Here is a 23,733-nt window from a genome sequence, read left to right on the forward strand (position 1 = left end):
CTTCGGCCCATCGTGTCTGCGCCGCCCATCCATCCCTGTCCAGTCTAATCCCATTTTCCAGCATTTGGTCCATAGCCTTGTATGCAATGGCATTTCAAGTGCTCATCCAAATGCTTCTTGAATGTTGTGAGGGTTCCTGCCTCCACCACCCTTTCAGGCATTGAGTTCCACATTCCAACCACCCTCTGGGTGAAAATGTTCCTCCTCAAATCCCCTCTAAATCTCCTGCCCCTTACCCTGAATCTATGCCCCCTTGTTATTGACCCCCCCACTAAGGGGAAAAGTTCGTCTTTATCTACCCTATCTATGCCCCTCATTATTTTGTACACCTCAATCAGGTCCCCCCTCAGCCTTCTCTGCTCCAAGGAAAACAACTCCAGCCTGTCCAGCCTCTCTTCATAGCTGAGGCGCTCCATCCCAGGTAACATCCTGGTGAATCTTCTCTGCACCCTCTCCAAAGCAATCACAACCACACCCAGCCCCCCCTCTTAATGAACCATAGTATGCCTACTGGTAACCACACCCAGCCCCCCCTCTTAATGAACCATAGTATGCCCACTGGTAACCACACCCTGCCCCCCCCTCTTAATGAACCATAGTGTGTCTACTGGAAACCACACCCAGCCCCCCTCTTAATGAACCATAGTATGCCCACTGGTAACCACACCCAGCCCCCCTCTTAATGAACCATAGTATGCCCACTGGTAACCACACCCAGCCCCCCTCTTAATGAACCATAGTATGTCTACTAGTAACCACACCCAGCCCCCCTCTTAATGAACCATAGAATGCCCACTGGTAACCACACCCTGCCTCCCCTCTTAATGAACCATAGTATGCCCACTGGTAACCACACCCTGCCCCCCTCTTAATAAACCATAGTATGTCTACTAGTAACCACACCCAGCCCCCCCTCTTAATGAACCATAGTATGCCGACTGGTAACCACACCCAGCCCCCCCTCTTAATGAACCATAATATGCCCACTGGTAACCACACCCAGCCCCCCCTCTTAATGAACCATAATATGCCCACTGGTAACCACACCCAGCCCCCCCTCTTAATGAACCATAGTATGCCCACTGGTAACCACACCCAGCCCCCCTCTTAATGAACCATAGTATGCCTACTGGTAACCACACCCAGCCCCCCCTCTTAATGAACCATAGTATGCCCACTGGTAACCACACCCAGCCCCCCCTCTTAATGAACCATAGTATGCCTACTGGTAACCACACCCTGCCCCCCCTCTTAATGAACCATAGTATGCCCACTGGTAACCACCCCCTGCCCCCCTCTTAATAAACCATAGTATGCCCACTGGTAACCACACCCAGCCCCCCCTCTTAATGAACCATAGTATGCCCCCTGGTAACCACACCCAGCCCCCCCTCTTAATGAACCATAGTATGCCCACTGGTAACCACGCCCAGCCCCCCCTCTTAATGAACCATAGTATGCCCACTGGTAACCACACCCAGCCCCCCCTCTTAATGAACCATGGTATGCCCTCTGGTAACCACACCCAGTCCCCCCCTCTTAATGAACCATAGTATGCCCACTGGTAACCACACCCAGCCCCCCCCTCTTAATGAACCATAGTATGCCCACTGGTAACCACACCCAGCCCCCCCTCTTAATGAACCATAGTATGCCCACTGGTAACCACACCCAGCCCCCCTCTTAATGAACCATAGTATGCCCACTGGTAACCACACCCAGCCCCCCTCTTAATAAACCATAGTATGCCCACTGGTAACCACACCCAGCCCCCCTCTTAATAAACCATAGTATGCCCACTGGTAACCACACCCAGCCCCCCTCTTAATGAACCATAGTATGCCCACTGGTAACCACACCCAACCCCCCTCTTAATAAACCATAGTATGCCCACTGGTAACCACACCCAGCCCCCCCTCTTAATGAACCATAGTATGCCCACTGGTAACCACACCCTGCCTCCCCTCTTAATGAACCATAGTATGCCCACTGGTAACCACACCCAGCCGCCCTCTTAATGAACCATAGTATGCCCACTGGTAACCACACCCAGCCCCCCTCTTAATGAACCATAGTATGTCTACTGGAAACCACACCCAGCCCCCCTCTTAATGAACCATAGTATGCCCACTGGTAACCACACCCAGCCCCCCTCTTAATGAACCATAGTATGCCCACTGGTAACCACACCCAGCCCCCCTCTTAATGAACCATAGTATGTCTACTAGTAACCACACCCAGCCCCCCTCTTAATGAACCATAGAATGCCCACTGGTAACCACACCCTGCCTCCCCTCTTAATGAACCATAGTATGCCCACTGGTAACCACACCCTGCCCCCCTCTTAATAAACCATAGTATGTCTACTAGTAACCACACCCAGCCCCCCCTCTTAATGAACCATAGTATGCCGACTGGTAACCACACCCAGCCCCCCCTCTTAATGAACCATAATATGCCCACTGGTAACCACACCCAGCCCCCCCTCTTAATGAACCATAATATGCCCACTGGTAACCACACCCAGCCCCCCCTCTTAATGAACCATAGTATGCCCACTGGTAACCACACCCAGCCCCCCTCTTAATGAACCATAGTATGCCTACTGGTAACCACACCCAGCCCCCCCTCTTAATGAACCATAGTATGCCCACTGGTAACCACACCCAGCCCCCCCTCTTAATGAACCATAGTATGCCTACTGGTAACCACACCCTGCCCCCCCTCTTAATGAACCATAGTATGCCCACTGGTAACCACCCCCTGCCCCCCTCTTAATAAACCATAGTATGCCCACTGGTAACCACACCCAGCCCCCCCTCTTAATGAACCATAGTATGCCCACTGGTAACCACACCCAGCCCCCCCTCTTAATGAACCATAGTATGCCCACTGGTAACCACGCCCAGCCCCCCCTCTTAATGAACCATAGTATGCCCACTGGTAACCACACCCAGCCCCCCCTCTTAATGAACCATGGTATGCCCACTGGTAACCACACCCAGTCCCCCCCTCTTAATGAACCATAGTATGCCCACTGGTAACCACACCCAGCCCCCCCCTCTTAATGAACCATAGTATGCCCACTGGTAACCACACCCAGCCCCCCCTCTTAATGAACCATAGTATGCCCACTGGTAACCACACCCAGCCCCCCTCTTAATGAACCATAGTATGCCCACTGGTAACCACACCCAGCCCCCCTCTTAATAAACCATAGTATGCCCACTGGTAACCACACCCAGCCCCCCTCTTAATAAACCATAGTATGCCCACTGGTAACCACACCCAGCCCCCCTCTTAATGAACCATAGTATGCCCACTGGTAACCACACCCAACCCCCCTCTTAATAAACCATAGTATGCCCACTGGTAACCACACCCAGCCCCCCCTCTTAATGAACCATAGTATGCCCACTGGTAACCACACCCTGCCTCCCCTCTTAATGAACCATAGTATGCCCACTGGTAACCACACCCAGCCGCCCTCTTAATGAACCATAGTATGCCCACTGGTAACCACACCCAGCCCCCCTCTTAATGAACCATAGTATGCCCACTGGTAACCACACCCTGCGCCCCCTCTTAATGAACCATAGTATGTCTACTGGTAACCACACCCAGCCCCCCTCTTAATGAACCATAGTATGCCCACTGGTAACCACACCCAGCCCCCCTCTTAATGAACCATAGTATGCCCACTGGTAACCACACCCAGCCCCCCCTCTTAATGAACCATCGTATGCCCACTGGTAACCACACCCAGCCCCCCTCTTAGAGTCATAGAGTCATAGAGTTTTACAGCACAGAAAGAGGCCCTTCGGCCCATCGTGTCTGCGCCGCCCATCCATCCCTGTCCAGTCTAATCCCATTTTCCAGCATTTGGTCCATAGCCTTGTATGCAATGGCATTTCAAGTGCTCATCCAAATGCTTCTTGAATGTTGTGAGGGTTCCTGCCTCCACCACCCTTTCAGGCATTGAGTTCCACATTCCAACCACCCTCTGGGTGAAAATGTTCCTCCTCAAATCCCCTCTAAATCTCCTGCCCCTTACCCTGAATCTATGCCCCCTTGTTATTGACCCCCCCACTAAGGGGAAAAGTTCCTCTTTATCTACCCTATCTATGCCCCTCATTATTTTGTACACCTCAATCAGGTCCCCCCTCAGCCTTCTCTGCTCCAAGGAAAACAACTCCAGCCTGTCCAGCCTCTCTTCATAGCTGAGGCGCTCCATCCCAGGTAACATCCTGGTGAATCTTCTCTGCACCCTCTCCAAAGCAATCACAACCACACCCAGCCCCCCCTCTTAATGAACCATAGTATGCCGACTGGTAACCACACCCAGCCCCCCCTCTTAATGAATCATAATATGCCCACTGGTAACCACACCCAGCCCCCCCTCTTAATGAACCATAATATGCCCACTGGTAACCACACCCAGCCCCCCCTCTTAATGAACCATAGTATGCCCACTGGTAACCACACCCAGCCCCCCTCTTAATGAACCATAGTATGCCTACTGGTAACCACACCCAGCCCCCCCTCTTAATGAACCATAGTATGCCCACTGGTAACCACACCCAGCCCCCCCTCTTAATGAACCATAGTATGCCTACTGGTAACCACACCCTGCCCCCCCTCTTAATGAACCATAGTATGCCCACTGGTAACCACACCCTGCCCCCCTCTTAATAAACCATAGTATGCCCACTGGTAACCACACCCAGCCCCCCCTCTTAATGAACCATAGTATGCCCACTGGTAACCACACCCAGCCCCCCCTCTTAATGAACCATAGTATGCCCACTGGTAACCACGCCCAGCCCCCCCTCTTAATGAACCATAGTATGCCCACTGGTAACCACACCCAGCCCCCCCTCTTAATGAACCATAGTATGCCCACTGGTAACCACACCCAGTCCCCCCCTCTTAATGAACCATAGTATGCCCACTGGTAACCACACCCAGCCCCCCTCTTAATGAACCATAGTATGCCCACTGGTAACCACACCCAGCCCCCCTCTTAATGAACCATAGTATGCCCACTGGTAACCACACCCAGCCCCCCTCTTAATAAACCATAGTATGCCCACTGGTAACCACACCCAGCCCCCCTCTTAATAAACCATAGTATGCCCACTGGTAACCACACCCAGCCCCCCTCTTAATGAACCATAGTATGCCCACTGGTAACCACACCCAGCCCCCCTCTTAATAAACCATAGTATGCCCACTGGTAACCACACCCAGCCCCCCCTCTTAATGAACCATAGTATGCCCACTGGTAACCACACCCTGCCTCCCCTCTTAATGAACCATAGTATGCCCACTGGTAACCACACCCAGCCGCCCTCTTAATGAACCATAGTATGCCTACTGGTAACCACACCCGGCCCCCCCTCTTAATGAACCATAGTATGCCCACTGGTAACCACACCCAGCCCCCCCTCTTAATGAACCATAGTATGCCCACTGGTAACCACACCCAGCCCCCCTCTTAATGAACCATAGTATGCCCACTGGTAACCACACCCAGCCCCCCCTCTTAATGAACCATAGTAGGCCCACTGGTAACCACACCCAGCCCCCCCTCTTAATGAACCATAGTATGCCCACTGGTAACCACACCCTGCCTCCCCTCTTAATGAACCATAGTATGCCTACTGGTAACCACACCCAGTCCCCCCTCTTAATGAACCATAGTATGCCCACTGGTAACTACACCCAGCCCCCCCTCTTAATGAACCATAGTATGCCCACTGCTAACCACACCCAGCCCCCCCTCTTAATGAACCATAGTATGCCCACTGCTAACCACACCCAGCCCCCCCCCTCTTAATGAACCATAGTATGCCCACTGGTAACCACACCCAGCCCCCCCTCTTAATGAACCATAGTATGCCTACTGGTAACCACACCCAGCCCCCCTCTTAATGAACCATAGTATGCCCACTGGTAACCACACCCAGCCCCCCTCTTAATGAACCATAGTATGCCCACTGGTAACCACACCCAGCCCCCCTCTTAATGAACCAAAGTATGTCTACTGGTAACCACACCCAGCCCCCCCTCTTAATGAACCATAGTATGCCCACTGGTAACCATCCCCCCCTTAATGAATTACTGGGAACCAGACCCCCCCCCCCAATCTCAGAGATGCCCTGAAATATGTGATCAGTGCAAAGGGTCATTGGGGAACTTGCTTTGAAAGTTTACTTGAGCTATAAATCGGTGATGACTCAGAGCTAATCGAAACACATAGCAATTTGTGTTGTTGCTTTGAGTGTTGCCAATTTATAAACGGTCGCCATAAATCTTAACTGCAGCTACATTTTAAACCTATCTACATTCCGACAGTGCGCTCGTTGCCAAAGGCCATACGCCGTCCAGAATGAAATACTGTCAAAGTGGGAAATGAGTGTGTTGATCTGAGACTGGGAGAGTTTGTTCGATTGCTAGTGGAAGGGCAGGCAATGTCCCACTGTCCTGCGAGAGGGGAATTCCTCTGCCTTTCTAGTCTGAGGGTTGGCAATGGATGAAAGCTGGAGATTTCTGCAATAGTGGCTGTGAGAGCTCAGGTGTCATCGGAATGTTTAAAGGACCTGGCAAGGAGCTGATTTGACTGGATGGTAATTACACACAACTGATGTCATGAATGAAAGGCAGACAATCCCGATTCTCAGTCCGCCTTTCGGGGCTCCCGTCTTAAAGAGAAGGAGCTAGACACCAAACGGACCAGAAGCCTCAAGCCTGCTCCTGGACTCACTGGGCTCTCAGTCTTAGGAATTGGGGGACTTCCAAACAGATCATCAAGGAACTTTCATCAGGTGGGCCAGAGAGGAGCGGCATTCCTCCCCTCACTGCAACTGACCTGCTCCTGCAACAGCCACCGAGGAGGGACAGAGATGATCTTTGGGCAGGTTGAAGAGATCCACCAAACACTACCGCAGCTCCAACCACACCCAGCCGCAGCACGGGTCCGGAGAGCGGGCGGCTCGCTCCGACAGCCTGCCCTGTAATGAAGGAGACCAAAGCCAGCTCTCTGAACGGCTCGGGACTTTCGGAAGGGGATGATCGGAGGATTTGGGGCATCGGAGAGGAGGGTTACTGTTTATGGATGTGACTGAGAAGTCCCGATGTCTGTTTTCCTGCTGGTTTGTGCACTCCTGCACTTGGGAATCGACAGCAATTTGTCCAGAAGATACAGTCCGTGCACAGGTAGGAGAAGGGACTGGAGAGGCGACAGAAAAAATATGTAGAGGACCACGGACACGTGAAATGAGAAATTATACAGTGTGACAGGTGCAATGAGACAATATACAGTATGTCAGTGAGAATAATAATATATACAGTGTGACAGGTGAGAATGAGACAATATACAGTGTGACAGGTGAGAAGGCGACAATATACAGTGACAGGTGAAATGAGACAATATACAGTGTGACAGGTGAAATGAGACAATATACAGTGTGACAGATGAGAATGAGACAATATACAGTGTGACAGGTGAAATCAGACAATATACAGTGTGACAGATGAGAATGAGACAATATACAGTGTGACAGGTGAAATGAGACAATATACAGTGTGACAGGTGAGAATGAGACAATATACATTAACAGGTGAAATGAGACAATATACAGTGTGACAGGTGAGAATGCGACAATATACTTTAACAGGTGAAATGAGACAATATACAGTGTGATAGATGAGAATGCGACAATATACATTAACAGGTGAAATGAGACAATATACAGTGTGACAGGTGAAATGAGACAATATACTGTGTGACAGGTGAGAATGAGACAATATACAGTGTGACAGGTGAGAATGAGACAATATACAGTGTGACAGATGAGAATGAGACAATATACAGTGTGACAGGTGGAATGAGAGAATATACTGTGTGACAGGTGAGAATGAGACAATATACAGTGTGACAGATGAGAATGAGACAATATACAGTGTGACAGATGAGAATGAGACAATATACAGTGTGACAGGTGAAATGAGACAATATACTGTGTGACAGGTGAGAATGAGACAATATACAGTGTGACAGATGAGAATGAGACAATATACAGTGTGACAGGTGAAATGAGACAATATACTGTGTGATAGGTGAGAATGAGACAATATACAGTGTGACAGGTGAAATGAGACAATATACTGTGTGACAGGTGAGAATGAGACAATATACAGTGTGATAGGTGAAATGAGACAATATACTGTGTGACAGGTGAAATGAGACAATATACTGTGTGATAGGTGAGAATGAGACAATATACAGTGTGACAGGTGAAATGAGACAATATACTGTGTGACAGGTGAGAATGAGACAATATACAGTGTGACAGATGAGAATGAGACAATATACAGTGTGACAGGTGAAATGAGACAATATACTGTGTGACAGGTGAAATGAGACAATATACTGTGTGACAGATGAGAATGAGACAAAATGCAGTGTGACAGGTGAAATGAGACAATATACAGCGTGACAGGTGAGAATGAGTCAATATACAGTGTGACAGGTGAAATGAGACAATATACAGTGTGACAGGTGAGAATGAGACAATATACAGTGTGACAGGAGAAATGAGACAATATACAGTGTGACAGGTGAGAATGAGACAATATACATTAACAGGTGAAATGAGACAATATACAGTGTGACAGGTGAAATGAGACAATATACAGTGTGACAGGTGAAATGAGACAATATACAGTGTGACAGGTGAGAATGAGACAATATACAGTGTGACAGGTGAGAATGAGACAATATACAGTGTGACAGATGAGAATGCGACAATATACATTAACAGTGAAATGAGACAACATACAGTGTGACTGGTGAAATGAGACAATATACAGTGTGACAGGTGAGAATGAGACAATATACAGTATGACCGGTGAAATGAGACAATATACAGTGTGACAGGTGAAATGAGACAATATACAGTGTGACAGATGAGAATGGGACAATATACAGTGTGACAGATGAGAATGGGACAATATACAGTGTGACCGGTGAGAATGAGACAATATACAGTGTGACAGTTGAGAATGAGACAATATACAGTGTGACAGGTGAAATGAGACAATATACAGTGTGACTGGTGAAATGAGACAATATACAGTGTGACAGGTGAAATGAGACAATATACAGTGTGACCGGTGAAATGAGACAATATACAGTGTGACAGGTGAAATGAGACAATATACAGTGTGACAGATGAGAATGGGACAATATACAGTGTGACAGATGAGAATGGGACAATATACAGTGTGACAGTTGAGAATGAGACAATATACAGTGTGACAGGTGAGAATGAGACAATATACAGTGTGACAGGTGAGAATGAGACAATATCTAGTGTGACAGTTGAGAATTGTACAATATACAGTGTGACTGGTGAAATGAGACAATATACAGTGTGACAGTTGAGATTGTACAATATACAGTGTGACTGGTGAAATGAGACAATATACAGTGTGACAGGTGAAATGAGACAATATACAGTGTGACAGGTGAGAATGAGACAATATACAGTGTGACAGGAGAAATGAGACAATATACAGTGTGACAGGTGAGAATGAGACAATATACATTAACAGGTGAAATGAGACAATATACAGTGTGACAGGTGAAATGAGACAATATACAGTGTGACAGGTGAAATGAGACAATATACAGTGTGACAGGTGAGAATGAGACAATATACAGTGTGACAGGTGAGAATGAGACAATATACAGTGTGACAGATGAGAATGCGACAATATACATTAACAGTGAAATGAGACAACATACAGTGTGACAGGTGAAATGAGACAATATACAGTGTGACAGGTGAAATGGGACAATATACAGTGTGACTGGTGAAATGAGACAATATACAGTGTGACAGGTGAGAATGAGACAATATACAGTATGACCGGTGAAATGAGACAATATACAGTGTGACAGGTGAAATGAGACAATATACAGTGTGACAGATGAGAATGGGACAATATACAGTGTGACAGATGAGAATGGGACAATATACAGTGTGACCGGTGAGAATGAGACAATATACAGTGTGACAGTTGAGAATGAGACAATATACAGTGTGACAGGTGAAATGAGACAATATACAGTGTGACTGGTGAAATGAGACAATATACAGTGTGACAGGTGAAATGAGACAATATACAGTGTGACCGGTGAAATGAGACAATATACAGTGTGACAGGTGAAATGAGACAATATACAGTGTGACAGATGAGAATGGGACAATATACAGTGTGACAGATGAGAATGGGACAATATACAGTGTGACAGTTGAGAATGAGACAATATACAGTGTGACAGGTGAGAATGAGACAATATACAGTGTGACAGGTGAGAATGAGACAATATCTAGTGTGACAGTTGAGAATTGTACAATATACAGTGTGACTGGTGAAATGAGACAATATACAGTGTGACAGTTGAGATTGTACAATATACAGTGTGACTGGTGAAATGAGACAATATACAGTGTGACAGGTGAAATGAGACAATATACTGTGTGACAGGTGAAATGAGACAATATACAGTGTGACAGGTGAAATGAGACAATATACAGTGTGACAGATGAGAATGAGACAATATACAGTGTGACAGGTGAAATGAGACAATATACAGTGAGACAGATGAGAATGAGACAATATACTGTGTGACAGGTGAGAATGCGACAATATACAGTGTGACAGGTGAAATGATACAATATACAGTGTGACAGGTGAGAATGAGACAATATACAGTGTGATAGATGAACTGAGACAATATACACTGTGACAGGTGAAATGAAACAATATACAGTGTGATAGATGTGAATGAGACAATATACAGTGTGACAGGTGAGAATGCGACAATATACAGTGTGACAGATGAGAATGAGACAATTTAGTGTGACAGGTGAAATGAGACAAAATACAGTGTGATAGATGAGAATGAGACAATATGCAGTGTGACAGGTGAGAATGTGACAATATACAGTGTGATAGATGAGAATGAGACAATATACAGTGTGACTGGTGAAATGAGACAATATACAGTGTGATAGATGAGAATGAGACAATTTAGTGTGACAGATGAGAATGAGACAATTTAGTGTGATAGATGAGAATGAGACAATTTACAGTGTGACAGATGAGAATGAGACAACATACAGTGTGACTGGTGAGAAGGAGAAATCACAGAGTGCAGACATAGTGCTCCTCTGAGGCAACTTGTGATTTCGTTCTACATTAATGGTGTTATATAAGTGTAATGTTGTTGTTGGAACTATCACCTTGGTATGTGAGAAAGTGATTATGTAGTTAAGTGGGGAACTGTGCCAGCAGCAGAGCTGATTACAGGGCAAAATGAAGTAATAGTTTGCAGGCTAGATCAAAAGTTGGATTTAAAGGTGAGGGATAGCTTTAAAAATGAATGTTGACTCAGGAGAAAGAATACAAGTAAAGGAGAGACTGAACGAGTGAATAAAGGTCACATTAATGAGTAAGACGGGGACTATACACATAGCACAGTGAATGAATAAAGAGTGAGCAATCAAGTGAAAGATTGTACAGGTGTTAGAGCTTGAAAGTGAAATAAATTTTAGAGGTAGAATGATAAAATAGGGAAGGAAAGTAACAATCGGGAAATGAAGAAAGTAGAAAGAAAGGATAAGATTGAATACTGAAGTAAAATCTAGCCTTGCAGTATTGAGTCAAAACAATGATTAATACTTGGGCAGTGTTATATCTAAATGTTTGTTTCTTCACTATCCTCAACCTGAAGACGACTGGTTCTAACTTAAGGCACAGGTGATTATTTTCAATTGGAAGAAACAAATGCTCAGGTCATTGGTTGAAGGTGTTTGATTGCTGCCTGGTCCAATAGCAGCCTCTAGGTGAAGTGTCTTAGTTCCTACAAAACTGTATGTAAAAGAGCTGACAAGTAAAAATGCAGAAATAACAACAACTTGCATTTGTATAGCATCTTAACACGACAAAACGTCCCATGCAGCTACACAGGAGTGTTATCAAACAAAATTTGACACCGAGCCACATAAGGTGATATTAGGACAGGTGACCAAAAGCTTGGTCAAAGAGGTAGGTTTTAAGGAGCATCTTAAAGGAATAGAGAGAGAGAGAGAGAGAGAGAATCAGAGAAGTTTAGGGAGGGAATTCCAGATCTTAGGGCCTAGGCAACTGAAGGCATGGCCGCCGATGGTGGGGCGATGAAAATCATGGATACGAAAGAGACCAGAATTGGAGGAGCGCAGGGATCTTGGTGGATTGTAGGGCTGGAGGAGGTTACAGAGATAGGGAGAGACGAGGCGATGGAGGGGTTTGAGCACAAGGATAAGAATTTTAAAATCGAGGCGTTGCTGGACCGGCAGCCAATGTAGGTCAGCGAGCACAGGAGCGATGGGTGAACAGGACTTGGGTGTGAGTTAGGACACGGGCAGCAGAGTTTTAGATGAGCTCAAGTTTACGGAGGGTGCAAGGTTGAAGGTCGGCCAGGAGAGAATTGGAATGGTCGAGTCTAGAGGCAACAAAGGCATGGATGAGGGGCTCAGCAGCAGATGAGCTGAGACAGGTGTGGAGACAGACGATGTTAGGAGGTGGAAGTAGGTGGACTTGATGATGGAAAGATTATGGGGCCAGTAATTCAGCTTAGGGTCAAATAGGTCACCACGGTTGCGAACGGTCTGGTTCAGCCTCAGACAGTGGCCAGGGAGCGATAAGGTCCCGATCAACTCAGAATTTTTTCTCACACATTAGGAATCCTGTAAACTTCCTGTAAACACTTCTACAGGCTTTCAATAGATGTACATCATACACTTCAAGTCAGAATGACCACATATACTAAACCTTTAAAGGACCAAGCCTATTGTAGGCAATTAATATCTGTTACAGGATGAAAACAATCATAGCTAAGGCATCACTGAGAAATTGGTTAACAACACAAATAGCGATGAGTCAGAGAATTGGTTTATATATGAAAAAGGACACCTGTTACAGACAGTAGCCTAATCCATGTGTTCAGATGGTTAATGTATAGAATAAAATCAGAAGTGATGGAGCTGTAACTGGGATCAACATCAATATAACCTAACAGAGCTGATCTTCTGTAATGAAAGTAATGCTGCAGCAAGCTTCCAATTGTCTGTATTAACTCTACCAGTCAAGTGGTATTACCAGAAAGCACACAGCCTCCTTGATGCGATGACAGATTAAATGACGTGTGGAAATGCTTCGAACCCTGTTTGATGGTGAAGAGAAATCAATCTACTCTCTGCTTCAAAGCACTGATTCAAGCATCTCCGAACACCTCCTTTCTTTGAGCTATGATGAAGACCAGTTCGCTAAAACAGATAAACCTGGGGCAGATGGTTTTATTATTTTTCTCGTTATTCTTTTCCAAAGAGTCTTCTTTCATTTTCTTCCCCCCTTATGATGATACACTCCTTGTTGAGAGATACAGCGTGGAGAAGGGGCACCGAATTCTCTCTCTTTATCTACAATAATAACATACTTATCTCAAGCTGTTGCAAACTGGAGGATACAACACAGAATCCAAAAGTGGCTTTTGCATGCTTTCAATTTCATGCTTGAACATATGATAAAACATTGAGATACTGGGCATCCCGGTGAATGAATGAACAACCTTGCTTGTTGGCTGTCATATAATCCAGTGAAATATCGCAAATCGTAACTGCCATCTTTGGGTTTCTCAAACATTTAACAAGGTTTTGATTGCAGTTGATACGTGACTTTTGATGCTTTTTGTGGTCGTGTACAGTTTTCTGTGTGTGGTGTACAGTTTGCTGTGTGTGGGTGGTGTACAGTTTGATGTGAGATACTTAAGAGACATCAGGGCAGCATTTGACCCGAGTATGGCATCAAGGAGCCCTAGTAAAACTGAAGTCAATGAGAATCGAGGGGGAAACTCTCCACTGGCAGTAGTCATACCTAGCACAAAGGAAGATGATTGTGATGGTTGAAGGTCAATCATCACAGCCCCAGGACATCGCTGCAGGAGTTCCTCAGGGCAGTGTCCTGGGCCCAACCATCTTCAGCTGCTTCATCAATGACCTTCCCTCCAACACAAGGTCGGAAATGGGGATGTTCGCTGATGACTGCACAGTGTTCAGTGTCATTCACAACTCCTCAGATAATGAAGCAGTCCATGCCCGCATGCAACAAGACCTGGACGCGTTCAGGTTGGGCTGATAAGTGGCAGGTAATATTCGCGCCACTGAAGTGCCAGGCAATGACTATCTCCAACAAGCGAGAGTCTAACCAACGCCCCTTGACATTCAACGGTATTACCATCGCCGAATCCCCCATCATCAACATCCTGGGGGTTCACCATTGACCAGAAACTTAACTGGACCAGCCACATAAATACTGTGGCAACAAGAGCAGGTCAGAGGCCAGGTATTCTGCGGTGAGTGTCTCACTTCCTGACTCCCCAAAGCCTTTCCACCATCTACAAGGCACAAGTAAGGAGTGTGATGGAATACTCTCCACTTGCCTGGATGAGTGCAGCTCCAACAACACTGAAGAAGCTCGACACCATCAAGGACAAAGCAGTCCACTTGATTGGCACCCCATCCACCACCTTAAACATTCACTCCCTCCACCACCGGTGCACCGTGGCTGCAGTGTGTACCAGCTACAAGATGCACTGCAGCAACTCGCCAATGCTTCTTTGGCAGCACTTCCCAAACCCGCGACCTCTTCCACCTAGAAGGACAAGGGCAGCATGCGTATGGGAACACCACCACCTCGAAGTTCCCCTCCAAGTCACACATCATCCTTATTTAGAAGTATATCGCCATTCCTTCATCGTTGCTGGGTCAAAATCCTGGAACTCCCTACGTAACAGCACTGTGGGAGTACGTTCACCACATTGACTGCAGCGGTTCAAGAAGGCGGCTCACCACCACCTACTCAAGGGCAATTAGGGATGGGCAATAAATGCTGGCCTTGCCAGCGACGCCCATATCCCATAGACAAATTTTAAAAAAGGTTGCAGTGGCGTAATCATTCACAGTCCTCATGTTGATGTGCTCTGATTTCTGCCTTTAACAATAATGCCTCTTTTTAGATTTGCAACCATTGGATCTCCTGTCGGAAGTTATTGAAGCTCCTCAGATAGAGATGAATGGAGTCAGGATGGTCCAGGAACGCGGAGCCCGTGGACTGCGACTCAGTAAGGATGTGAAGGCAGCCAGCTTCTCAGCTTCTCTCATCTTCAAAATCTGTAACTACTTCCCAGCCGAGTTCTCCATTGTCATCACACTGAAAGTGAACAGCATGACATCAAAGGTACTTTCAAAACTGGACACAGCCAATGGGATATTAATGAGCTATGCTGGTGCAACACTTTCATAGTTTGCCTAGTCGTGTACCAGTGTTATTGCCAAGAGAACTGGTACCGGGTAATGTCTAAGGATGCAGTAATGATAATATTACAGGGACACACTTTGGTGCAATATCGGCCCTGAAATTGTGGTATGTATGATAGTGTACTCTCAGAGTTCGCCGTCATATTCCCTTTAAAATGCCCTTTGAGTTTGGGATTTCCAGAAATTGTGGCCTGTCTACATCAGTGTTGACAGGCCATCCATGGGGGCCACAAAAAAGCAATCGCTGGTGTAGAGTTGGGCTATTTGCCCAGCGATTGCGCACAGAAGTCTTACATTTAATGCAAACAGGATCAGGGCATGTTTGCATCAGTGTAAGGAGATATCTAAGGTTTTAATTAAACATTTTCAGATACTAATTTATGTACATATATACATTGTATGAAATTAGTTTATGCAAATATTGACCCAGATTACTTTTAATGATGTATAAAATTATCAAAAAATTAAATTTTTAGTGAGGTTGGTGGAATGAAGGTAATTATGAATAAAATTCCAATTCTGTACATTCTATAATTCACAGAAACCCCACAGTGCAGATAGAGGCCATTTCGGCCCATCGAGCCTGCACCGACACATATCCCACCCGATCCCCGTAACCCCTACACCAACACATATCCCACCCTATCCCCGTAACCCCACATATTTAATCCCCCTAACACTAAGGGTCAATTTTTTATCATAGCCAATCAACCTAACCCGCACATCTTTGGACTGTGGGAGGAAACCGGAGCACCCGGAGGAAACCCACGCAAACACGGGAAGAATGTACAAACTCCACACAGACAGTCGCCCAAGGCCGGATTTGAACCCGGGTCCCTGGTGCTGTGAGGCAACAGTGCTAACCACTATGCCACCGTGTCTAGATTTGGAGATTCCATTGCATATCATTAGGGGATTCCCTTCGTAAATGATTGAAATGGAATTCTGCTTTATGATTGGAGGACCGGGCCCACGTGAGCCCAGGTAACCATCCACACCACCTGCGTCCCTGGGATCTGTGGGCCATTACGCTGCCCTCCTCCTTGAGGCCTGAGACCACAATTTTTCGCAACCTGGGTGCCAGCATGTAGTTTTGTAATTGTTTCACGGGTCGGAGGCCTACTCCGGAGGTACGCCTCCGTCCGCAATTTCTAGCTCATCATTTTATGGCTAAGTGGGTAGTATTCACACCTCTGAGTCAGATGGTCGTGGGTTCAAGTCCCATTCCAGGGACTGAGGGAGTGCTGCATTTTCGGAGGTGCCATCTTTTGGTTGAGAAGTTAAACTAAAGCCTCGTCTCCCCTTTCAGGTGAACATAAAAGATCCCATGGCACTCTTCGAAGTAGAGCAGGGTAGTTCTGCACAGTGCCCTGGCCAATATTTATCCCTTAATCAGCATCACAAAAACAGATTATCTGCTCATTATCACATTGCTGTTTGTGGGAGCTTGCTGTGCACAATTGGCTGTCTCGTTTCCTACATTGCAACTGTGACTACACTTCAGAAGTACTTCATTGGCTGTAAAGCGCTTTGGGACGTCTTGAGATCATACAAGGTGCTATATAAATGCAAGTTCATTCTTTTTTTCTTTTACAGTGGTTACCTGTCATTGTGGTTAGTGGTGACTGGAGCTGCTGTTTGTAAAATCATTTAAGAATGTAATATCTGGCGGTGAATCTGCCATCAAGCTCAGTGGGTGGGAGGGGGAAATGCAGGTCTTTAGATTCATTGGTGAGCTGGTGATGAGTCTCCCTCCAATATATCCCATTCCCAAGTGATCTTGTGACTGTAAGTTTGGTCACTGGTGGCTGGTTGGGGGAGGGGCATCAACCTATGAACTTCGGGCTAGATCAAAGAAAGAGGCAAAATCTGTACTGGGTTCCAGAGGGCTGGAGTACAAATCTGAATCTGTGCAATCTTTTGCCACTGTATTGATAAGACTACACTTCAAGGATTGTGTGACATCCTAATCGTAGGAAGGATTTAATTGACCTTGACCGAAGAGTAAGAAGGCAAGTCATGTGGAACTTTCATATTCAAAGGGTAATAGGATTCTGAAATGAGTTGCTATGGAGACCATTGGAGCCGTCAGTATGAATGGGTTCTCTGGATAATGAGATGCATTTTTTGGAGAGAATTGGGGTTGAATGATAAAGAAAGAAGGACTTGCATTTATATAGCGCCTTTCACGACATCAGGACGTCCGAAAGTGCTTTACAACCAATTAAGTACTTTTTAAAGTGCAATCACTGTTGTAATGTAGGAAGTGCAGCAGCCAATTTGTGCACAGCAAGGTCCCACAAACAGCAATGAGATAAATGACCAGATAATTAATTTTAGTGATGTTGGTTGAGCGATAAATATTGGCCAGGATACCAGAACTTCCCTGCTCTTCTTCGAAAAAAGTGCCATGGGATCTTTTACATGCACTTGAGAGGGCAGATGGGGCTTGGTTTAATGTTGCATCTGAAAGACAGCACCTCCGACAGTGCAGCACTCCCTCAGTACTGCGCTGTTGTATTGACCTAGATTTTGTACTCAAGTCTCTGGAGTCCCACTCCGTTCTGACTCAGAGGCGAGAGTGCTACCCACTGAGCCACAGCTGACACAATGGAGAGAAGGTGAGTAAGTAGCTGGGGTTGATCTATCAAAAAGGGGCATCGTGGACTTAGCCTGCTCGTTGGAAATCTTCCCTTCTCATCAAGCTAATTCTATTTGCTTTCCAGAAAAACGAATACATCTTCACTTTGCTCCAGGAGAACTCGAACTACATGTTGCTAGGGCTGAGGGTCTCGTCTGACAAGCTCCACTTTGAGTTCTCCCACGGTGACCTCCCCTATAGCCGCAGGAAGCGAGTCACATTCCGAGATATCTACCTGGCTGATCGGTGCTGGCACACTTTGGTGCTGGCTGTATCGGCCAATTTTGTGTCTCTCACCATGGACTGCTGCCCCCCTATAGACATGTAAGTAATTCTCAACTCCTCCCTTCACCCCACTTCCGCAGTAGCGGAGAGGTACGACACGCGGGTTAATCGGATGTTCCTCCGATATCCTGCCGAAGTCGCAGCAGGAGATTCAGGGTCAACTTTTTTTTAAAAGGTTAAATTACATGGAGAGACTGGAGAAGCTGGGGTTGTTCTCCTTAGAGCAGAGGAGGTGAAGGGGAGATTGAATAGAGGTGTTCAAAATCATGAAGAGCTTTGATAGAGTAAATAAGGAGAAAGTGTTTCCACTGGCAGGGAGTTCGGTAACCAGAGGACGCAGATTTAAGATAATTGACAGAAGAACCAGAGGTGAGATGAGGAGAATTTCTTTTACGCAGCAAGTTGTTATGCTCTGGAATGCATTTCCATAAAGGGTGGTGAAAGCAGATTCAATAATAACTTTCAAAAGAGAATTAGATAACTACTTGAATTGAGAAAATTTTTCAAGACTATGGGGAACAAGCCGGGGAAAACAGGTTGCATGGACTAGTCTTGTATTCCTTTGAGTATAGAAGATTAAGGGGTGGTCTAATTGAGGTGTTTCTGCGAACTGCAAGCGATCTCTCGCAGCGGATTGCAGGTCCCGTGCAGGCTGCTCAACAGCTTTTAAATAGAAAAACTGCATGTGCAGAAATTTGAATGGGCCGTGCAGCCCATTAAAGGGGCCGCGCACCCAAAAATATTAGTGGGATCATTGCCTCTCGCTGGGATGTTGCTTTGTTTTACCTGTCTGCTCTCTGTGGGACGTTGAAAAGAAAAGACTTGCATTTCTATAGCACCTTTCATGACCACCGGACGTCCCAAAGCGCTTTACAGCCAACGAAGTACTTTTTGAAGTGTAGTCACTGTTGTAATGTAGGAAACGCGGCAGCCAAATTGCAGCCACAACCTTCTGACTCAGAGGCGAGAGTGCTACCAACTGAGCCACAGCTGACACTGCTACGTTTTACCAGTCTGATCTCTCTCTCAGTTGGACTTTGTTATGTTTTACCTGTCTGCTCTCTCCATAGGAATTTCCTACGTTTTACCTGTGTCTAAAACATAACTGTACTTTCCACAGGTTTCTGGACATTCCATTCCCTGAAGATTTAAACACAGCGAGATCTCGATTCTACATCGGGAACAGGAGGAGACAGAAGGGACTGTTTTCAGTAGGTGTATGGGGAAGTGTACAGTTCAAAGTCAAAGTGCACAAACCTTGCTGACTGTGAAATACAAATATTCATTTCAAGACAAATATTGGAAATTGGAAATAAAAACAGAAACTGCATCTCTACAGAGAATAGACAGGTTCATGTTTCAGGTGTATGACTTCACTTTCCATCAAAGGACTGCAACTGAAAAAAATCAATTGTCTTTTCTCTTTTTAGATGCTTACTGACGTGTTGTGTATTTCCAACCGTTTCTGTTTCTCTGTCTGACTGTAAGCTGGATATGAGATTACAGGAGAGACAGGGACAGTGTAACAGACTCCTCACACAGACACATATTACAGGAGAGACAGGGACAGTGTAACAGACTCCTCACACAGACACATATTACAGGAGAGACAGGGACAGTGTAACAGACTCCTCACACAGACACATATTACAGGAGAGACAGGGACAGTGTAACAGACTCCTCACACAGACACAATCATGGATAGCATAAGATCCAAGGAGGGGACATATAATTTGGCCAGAAAAAGCAGCAAACCTGAGGATTGGGAGCAGTTTAGGATTAAGCAAAGGAGGACAAAGGTATTAATTAAGAGGGGGAAAATAGATTGAGAGTAAGCTTGCAGGGAACATAAAAACTGACTGTAAAAGCTTCTATAGATATGTGAAGAGAAAAAGATTGGTGAAGTCATACGTAGGTCCCTTGCAGTCAGATCAGGGGAATTTCTAATGGGGAACAAAGAAATGGCAGACCAATTAAATACATACTTTGGTTCTGTCTTCACAAAGGAGGACACAAATAACCTCCCAGAGATGTCGGGGAACATAGGGTCTAATGAGAGGGGGGAATTGAATGAAATTAGTATTTGTAGGGAAATGGTGTTAGGGAAATTGACGGGATTGAAGGCCGATAAATCCCCAGGGCCTGATAATCTACATCCTAGGGTACTTAAGGAAGTGGCCCTAGAAATAGTAGATGCATTGCTGGTCATCTTCCAAAATTCGATAGACTCTGGAACAGTTCCCATGGATTGGAGGATAGCTAATGTAACCCCACTATTTAAAAAGGGTGGTAGAGAAAAAACGGGGAATTATAGACCGGTAAGCTTGACATCGGTAGTGGGGAAAATGCTAGAGTCCATTATAAAAGATGTAATAGCAGAGCACTTGGAAAATAGTGACAGGATCAGACAAAGTCAACATGGATTTACAAAAGGTAAATCATGCTTGACTAATCTACTGGAATTTTTTGAGGATGTAACTGGTAGAATAGATAAGGGAGAACGAGTGGATGTGGTGTATTTAGACTTTCAGAAGCCATTCGATAAGATCCTGCATAAGAGATTAGCATGTAAAGTTAAAGCACATGGGATTGGGGATAAGGTACTGTCTTGGATAGAGAACTGGTTGGCAGACAGGAAGCAAAGAGTTGGAATAAACGGGTCTTTTTCCGAGTGGCAGGCAGTGACTAGTGGGGTACCCCAGGGATCGGTGCTAGGACCCCAGCTATTCACAATATATATAAATGATCTAGACAAGGGAACTAGATGTAATATCTTCAAGTTTGCAGATGACACAAAGCTGGGTGGGCGTGTGTGCTGTGAGGAGGATGCAGAGAAACTCCAGTATGATTTGGACAGGTTGGGTGATTGGGCAGATGCATGGCAAATGCAGTATAATGTGGATAAATGTGAGGTTATCCACTTCGATGGCAAAAACAGAAAGGCAGATTATTATCGGAACGGCAATAGATTGGGAAAAGAGGAAGTGCAACGAGACCTGGGTGTCCTTGTGCACCTTCGATGAAGGTAAGCATGCAGGTGCAGCAGGCGGTTAAGAAGGCAAATGGTATGTTGGCCTTCATAGCAAGAGGATTTGAGTACAGGAGCAAGGATGTCTTGCTGCAGTTGTACAGGGCCTTGGTGAGACCACACCTTGAGTATTGTGTGCAGTTTTGGTCGCCTTATCTGAGGAAGGATGTTCTTGCCATGGAGAGAGTGCAGCATAGATTCACCAGACTGATACCTGGGATGGCAGGAATGACGTATGAGGAGAGATTGGGTCGATTAGGCTTATATTCGCTAGAGTTTAGAAGAATGAGAGGGGATCTCATTGAAACTTATAAAATTCTAACATGAGGATTCAACAAAGGAGGACAAAGGGATTAATTAAGAAAGGGAAAATAGAATATGAGAGTAAGCTAGCAGGGAACATAAAAACGGACTGTAAAAGCTTTTATAGATATGTGAAGAGAAAAAGATTGGTGAAGTCAAGCGTAGGTCCCTTACAGTCAGAATCAGGGGAATTTATAATGGGAAACAAAGAAATGGCAGACCAACTAAATTCATACTTTGGTTCTGTCTTCACAAAGGAGGACACAAATAACCTCCCAGAGATGCCGGGGAACATAGGGCCTGATGAAAGGGTGGAACTGAAAGAAATCAGCATTTGTAGGGAAATGGTGTTAGGAAAATTGATGGGACTAAAGGCCGATAAATCCCCAGGGCCTGATAATCTACATCCCAGGGTACTTAAGGAAGTGGCCCTGGAAATAGTAGATGCATTGCTGGTCATCTTCCAGAACTCGATAGACTCTGGAACAGTACCCATGGATTGGAGGGTAGCTAATGTTACCCCACTATTCAAAAGAGGTGGTCGAGAAAAAGCGGGGAATTATAGACCGGTAAGCCTGACATCGGTAGTGGGGAAAATGCTAGATTCTATCTATATATATAAATTGGTCGATCTGTCTGTCCTTCTGTCTGTCTGTCCTTCTGTCTGTCTGTCCTTCTGTCTGTCTGTCATCACGTGTGCGTCTGTCTGGTATGCGCTCGAAAGTTATAGAGTGTACCTACGCGTGCGTTACGTTGAAAGAAAGCTTACCTTTCCAAAACGGTCTTAAGCGTATTTACGTTTCGGCCGGGCAAAAATCGCGCCCGCGGTATCCGAAAAACCTTCAACATTCCGCTCATTAGCATCTCATTATCCGCTCATTAGCGACAGAGTGACCTCAAGGTCTTATCGTTCTGAACCGAGGTGAGTAGCCGCCATCTTGCTTCCATTCTTTTTCCTGCTTTCTGCGTCTTTCTTTTCAAGTATACATTTCCAGCAAAATAAAATTGCTTTCATTACATTGTTTTAAAAAAAACTTCATTCATTTGTAAATATTTTCTCTAACCTGAAGATTCTTTTTCCTACCTTTCCCCGTTTTTGTTAGGCCTGAAAGCCTGGGGCTTTCTTGCCCAGCCAGGCCCGACCTAGGTAATTCTCCCACGGCTTCTGCTAAGCTCCTCAACCGCACCCCCCCCCCGTGTCACGTTACCCGGGGCAACGGCGTCAGCCACGAGGGTCAGGGTGCGCGCGCAGCAGGAGCAGCTGAGACGCGGCGTCTCTCTCTGTTCCGCGCTCGGCTCGGGCGGGGGGGGGCGGGGCTCTCGGGAGTGCGGATCTCGGCCGGGGCTTGGTGAGCGGGAAGGGTTACCCCGGCAACCGGGCCCGCCGGCCGTCTCGCACAGCCGCAATCGGCGGACTTCAAGCCGGCTCGGCCGGGGGGGCGGGGCTCGGAGAGCGGGGCTCTCGGGAGTGCGGGGCGGGGCGGGCAGGGCTCGCGGGAGTGCGGGGCGGGGTGGGGCTCGGAGAGCGGGGCTCTCGGGACTGCGGGGCGGGCGGGGCTCGGAGAGCGGGGCTCTCGGGAGTGGAGTGCGGGGCGACGCGGCCAGTGCTCGGGAGGACGGGGGCTCGGAAGGGGGGGAAGGGTTACCCCGGCAACCGGGCGTGGCCATCTCTCAGCCTCAAGCCGGCTCACGCCTGTTCTCGGGGCTTGGCTCCATTTGCGGCTGCGGGCCACTCGCCCTCTCTCTCTCCTTCCCTCTGTCTCTCTCCCCCCCTCCTCACCCCCCTCCTCTCCCCCCTCCCCTCCCCGCCCTCCGCCCCCCCTCCCCGCCCTCCTCCCCTCCCTCCCCCTCCCCCCTCCCCCCTTCCCCGCCCTCCCCCCTCCCCGCCCTCCCTCCCCCCTCCCCCCCTCCCCGCCCTCGCTCCCCCCTCCCCCCCTCCCCCCCTCCACTCCCCCCTCCCCCCCTCCCCTCCTCCCCTCCCTCGCCCCCCTCCCCCGCCCCCCGCCCTCCCCCTCCCCGCCCTCTCCCTCCCCGCCCTCTCTTCCCCC

At 46.8% G+C, this 23,733-nt stretch overlaps 1 protein-coding gene across 1 annotated transcript in view; it reads left to right on the plus strand.

Annotated features, from left to right (window-relative positions):
- Positions 1-6,597: 6,597 nt before the first annotated feature.
- Positions 6,598-23,733, plus strand: part of LOC147120044 (thrombospondin-type laminin G domain and EAR repeat-containing protein-like) — a 60,169-nt gene continuing 43,033 nt past the window's right edge. Inside the window, exons 1-4 of the mRNA XM_085985557.1 lie at positions 6,598-7,218; positions 15,128-15,348; positions 18,155-18,393; positions 19,475-19,565. Coding sequence (XP_085841683.1) covers positions 7,137-7,218; positions 15,128-15,348; positions 18,155-18,393; positions 19,475-19,565 — 633 coding nt within the window. The 5' untranslated portion in view covers positions 6,598-7,136. The remainder of the gene's footprint in view (positions 7,219-15,127; positions 15,349-18,154; positions 18,394-19,474; positions 19,566-23,733) is intronic.

The sequence above is a fragment of the Somniosus microcephalus genome, chromosome 4 (genome assembly GCF_052327205.1).
Source record: "Somniosus microcephalus isolate GS21.2 chromosome 4, FLI_Smic_1.0, whole genome shotgun sequence".
In the NCBI taxonomy this organism is placed as follows: Eukaryota; Metazoa; Chordata; class Chondrichthyes; order Squaliformes; family Somniosidae; genus Somniosus; species Somniosus microcephalus.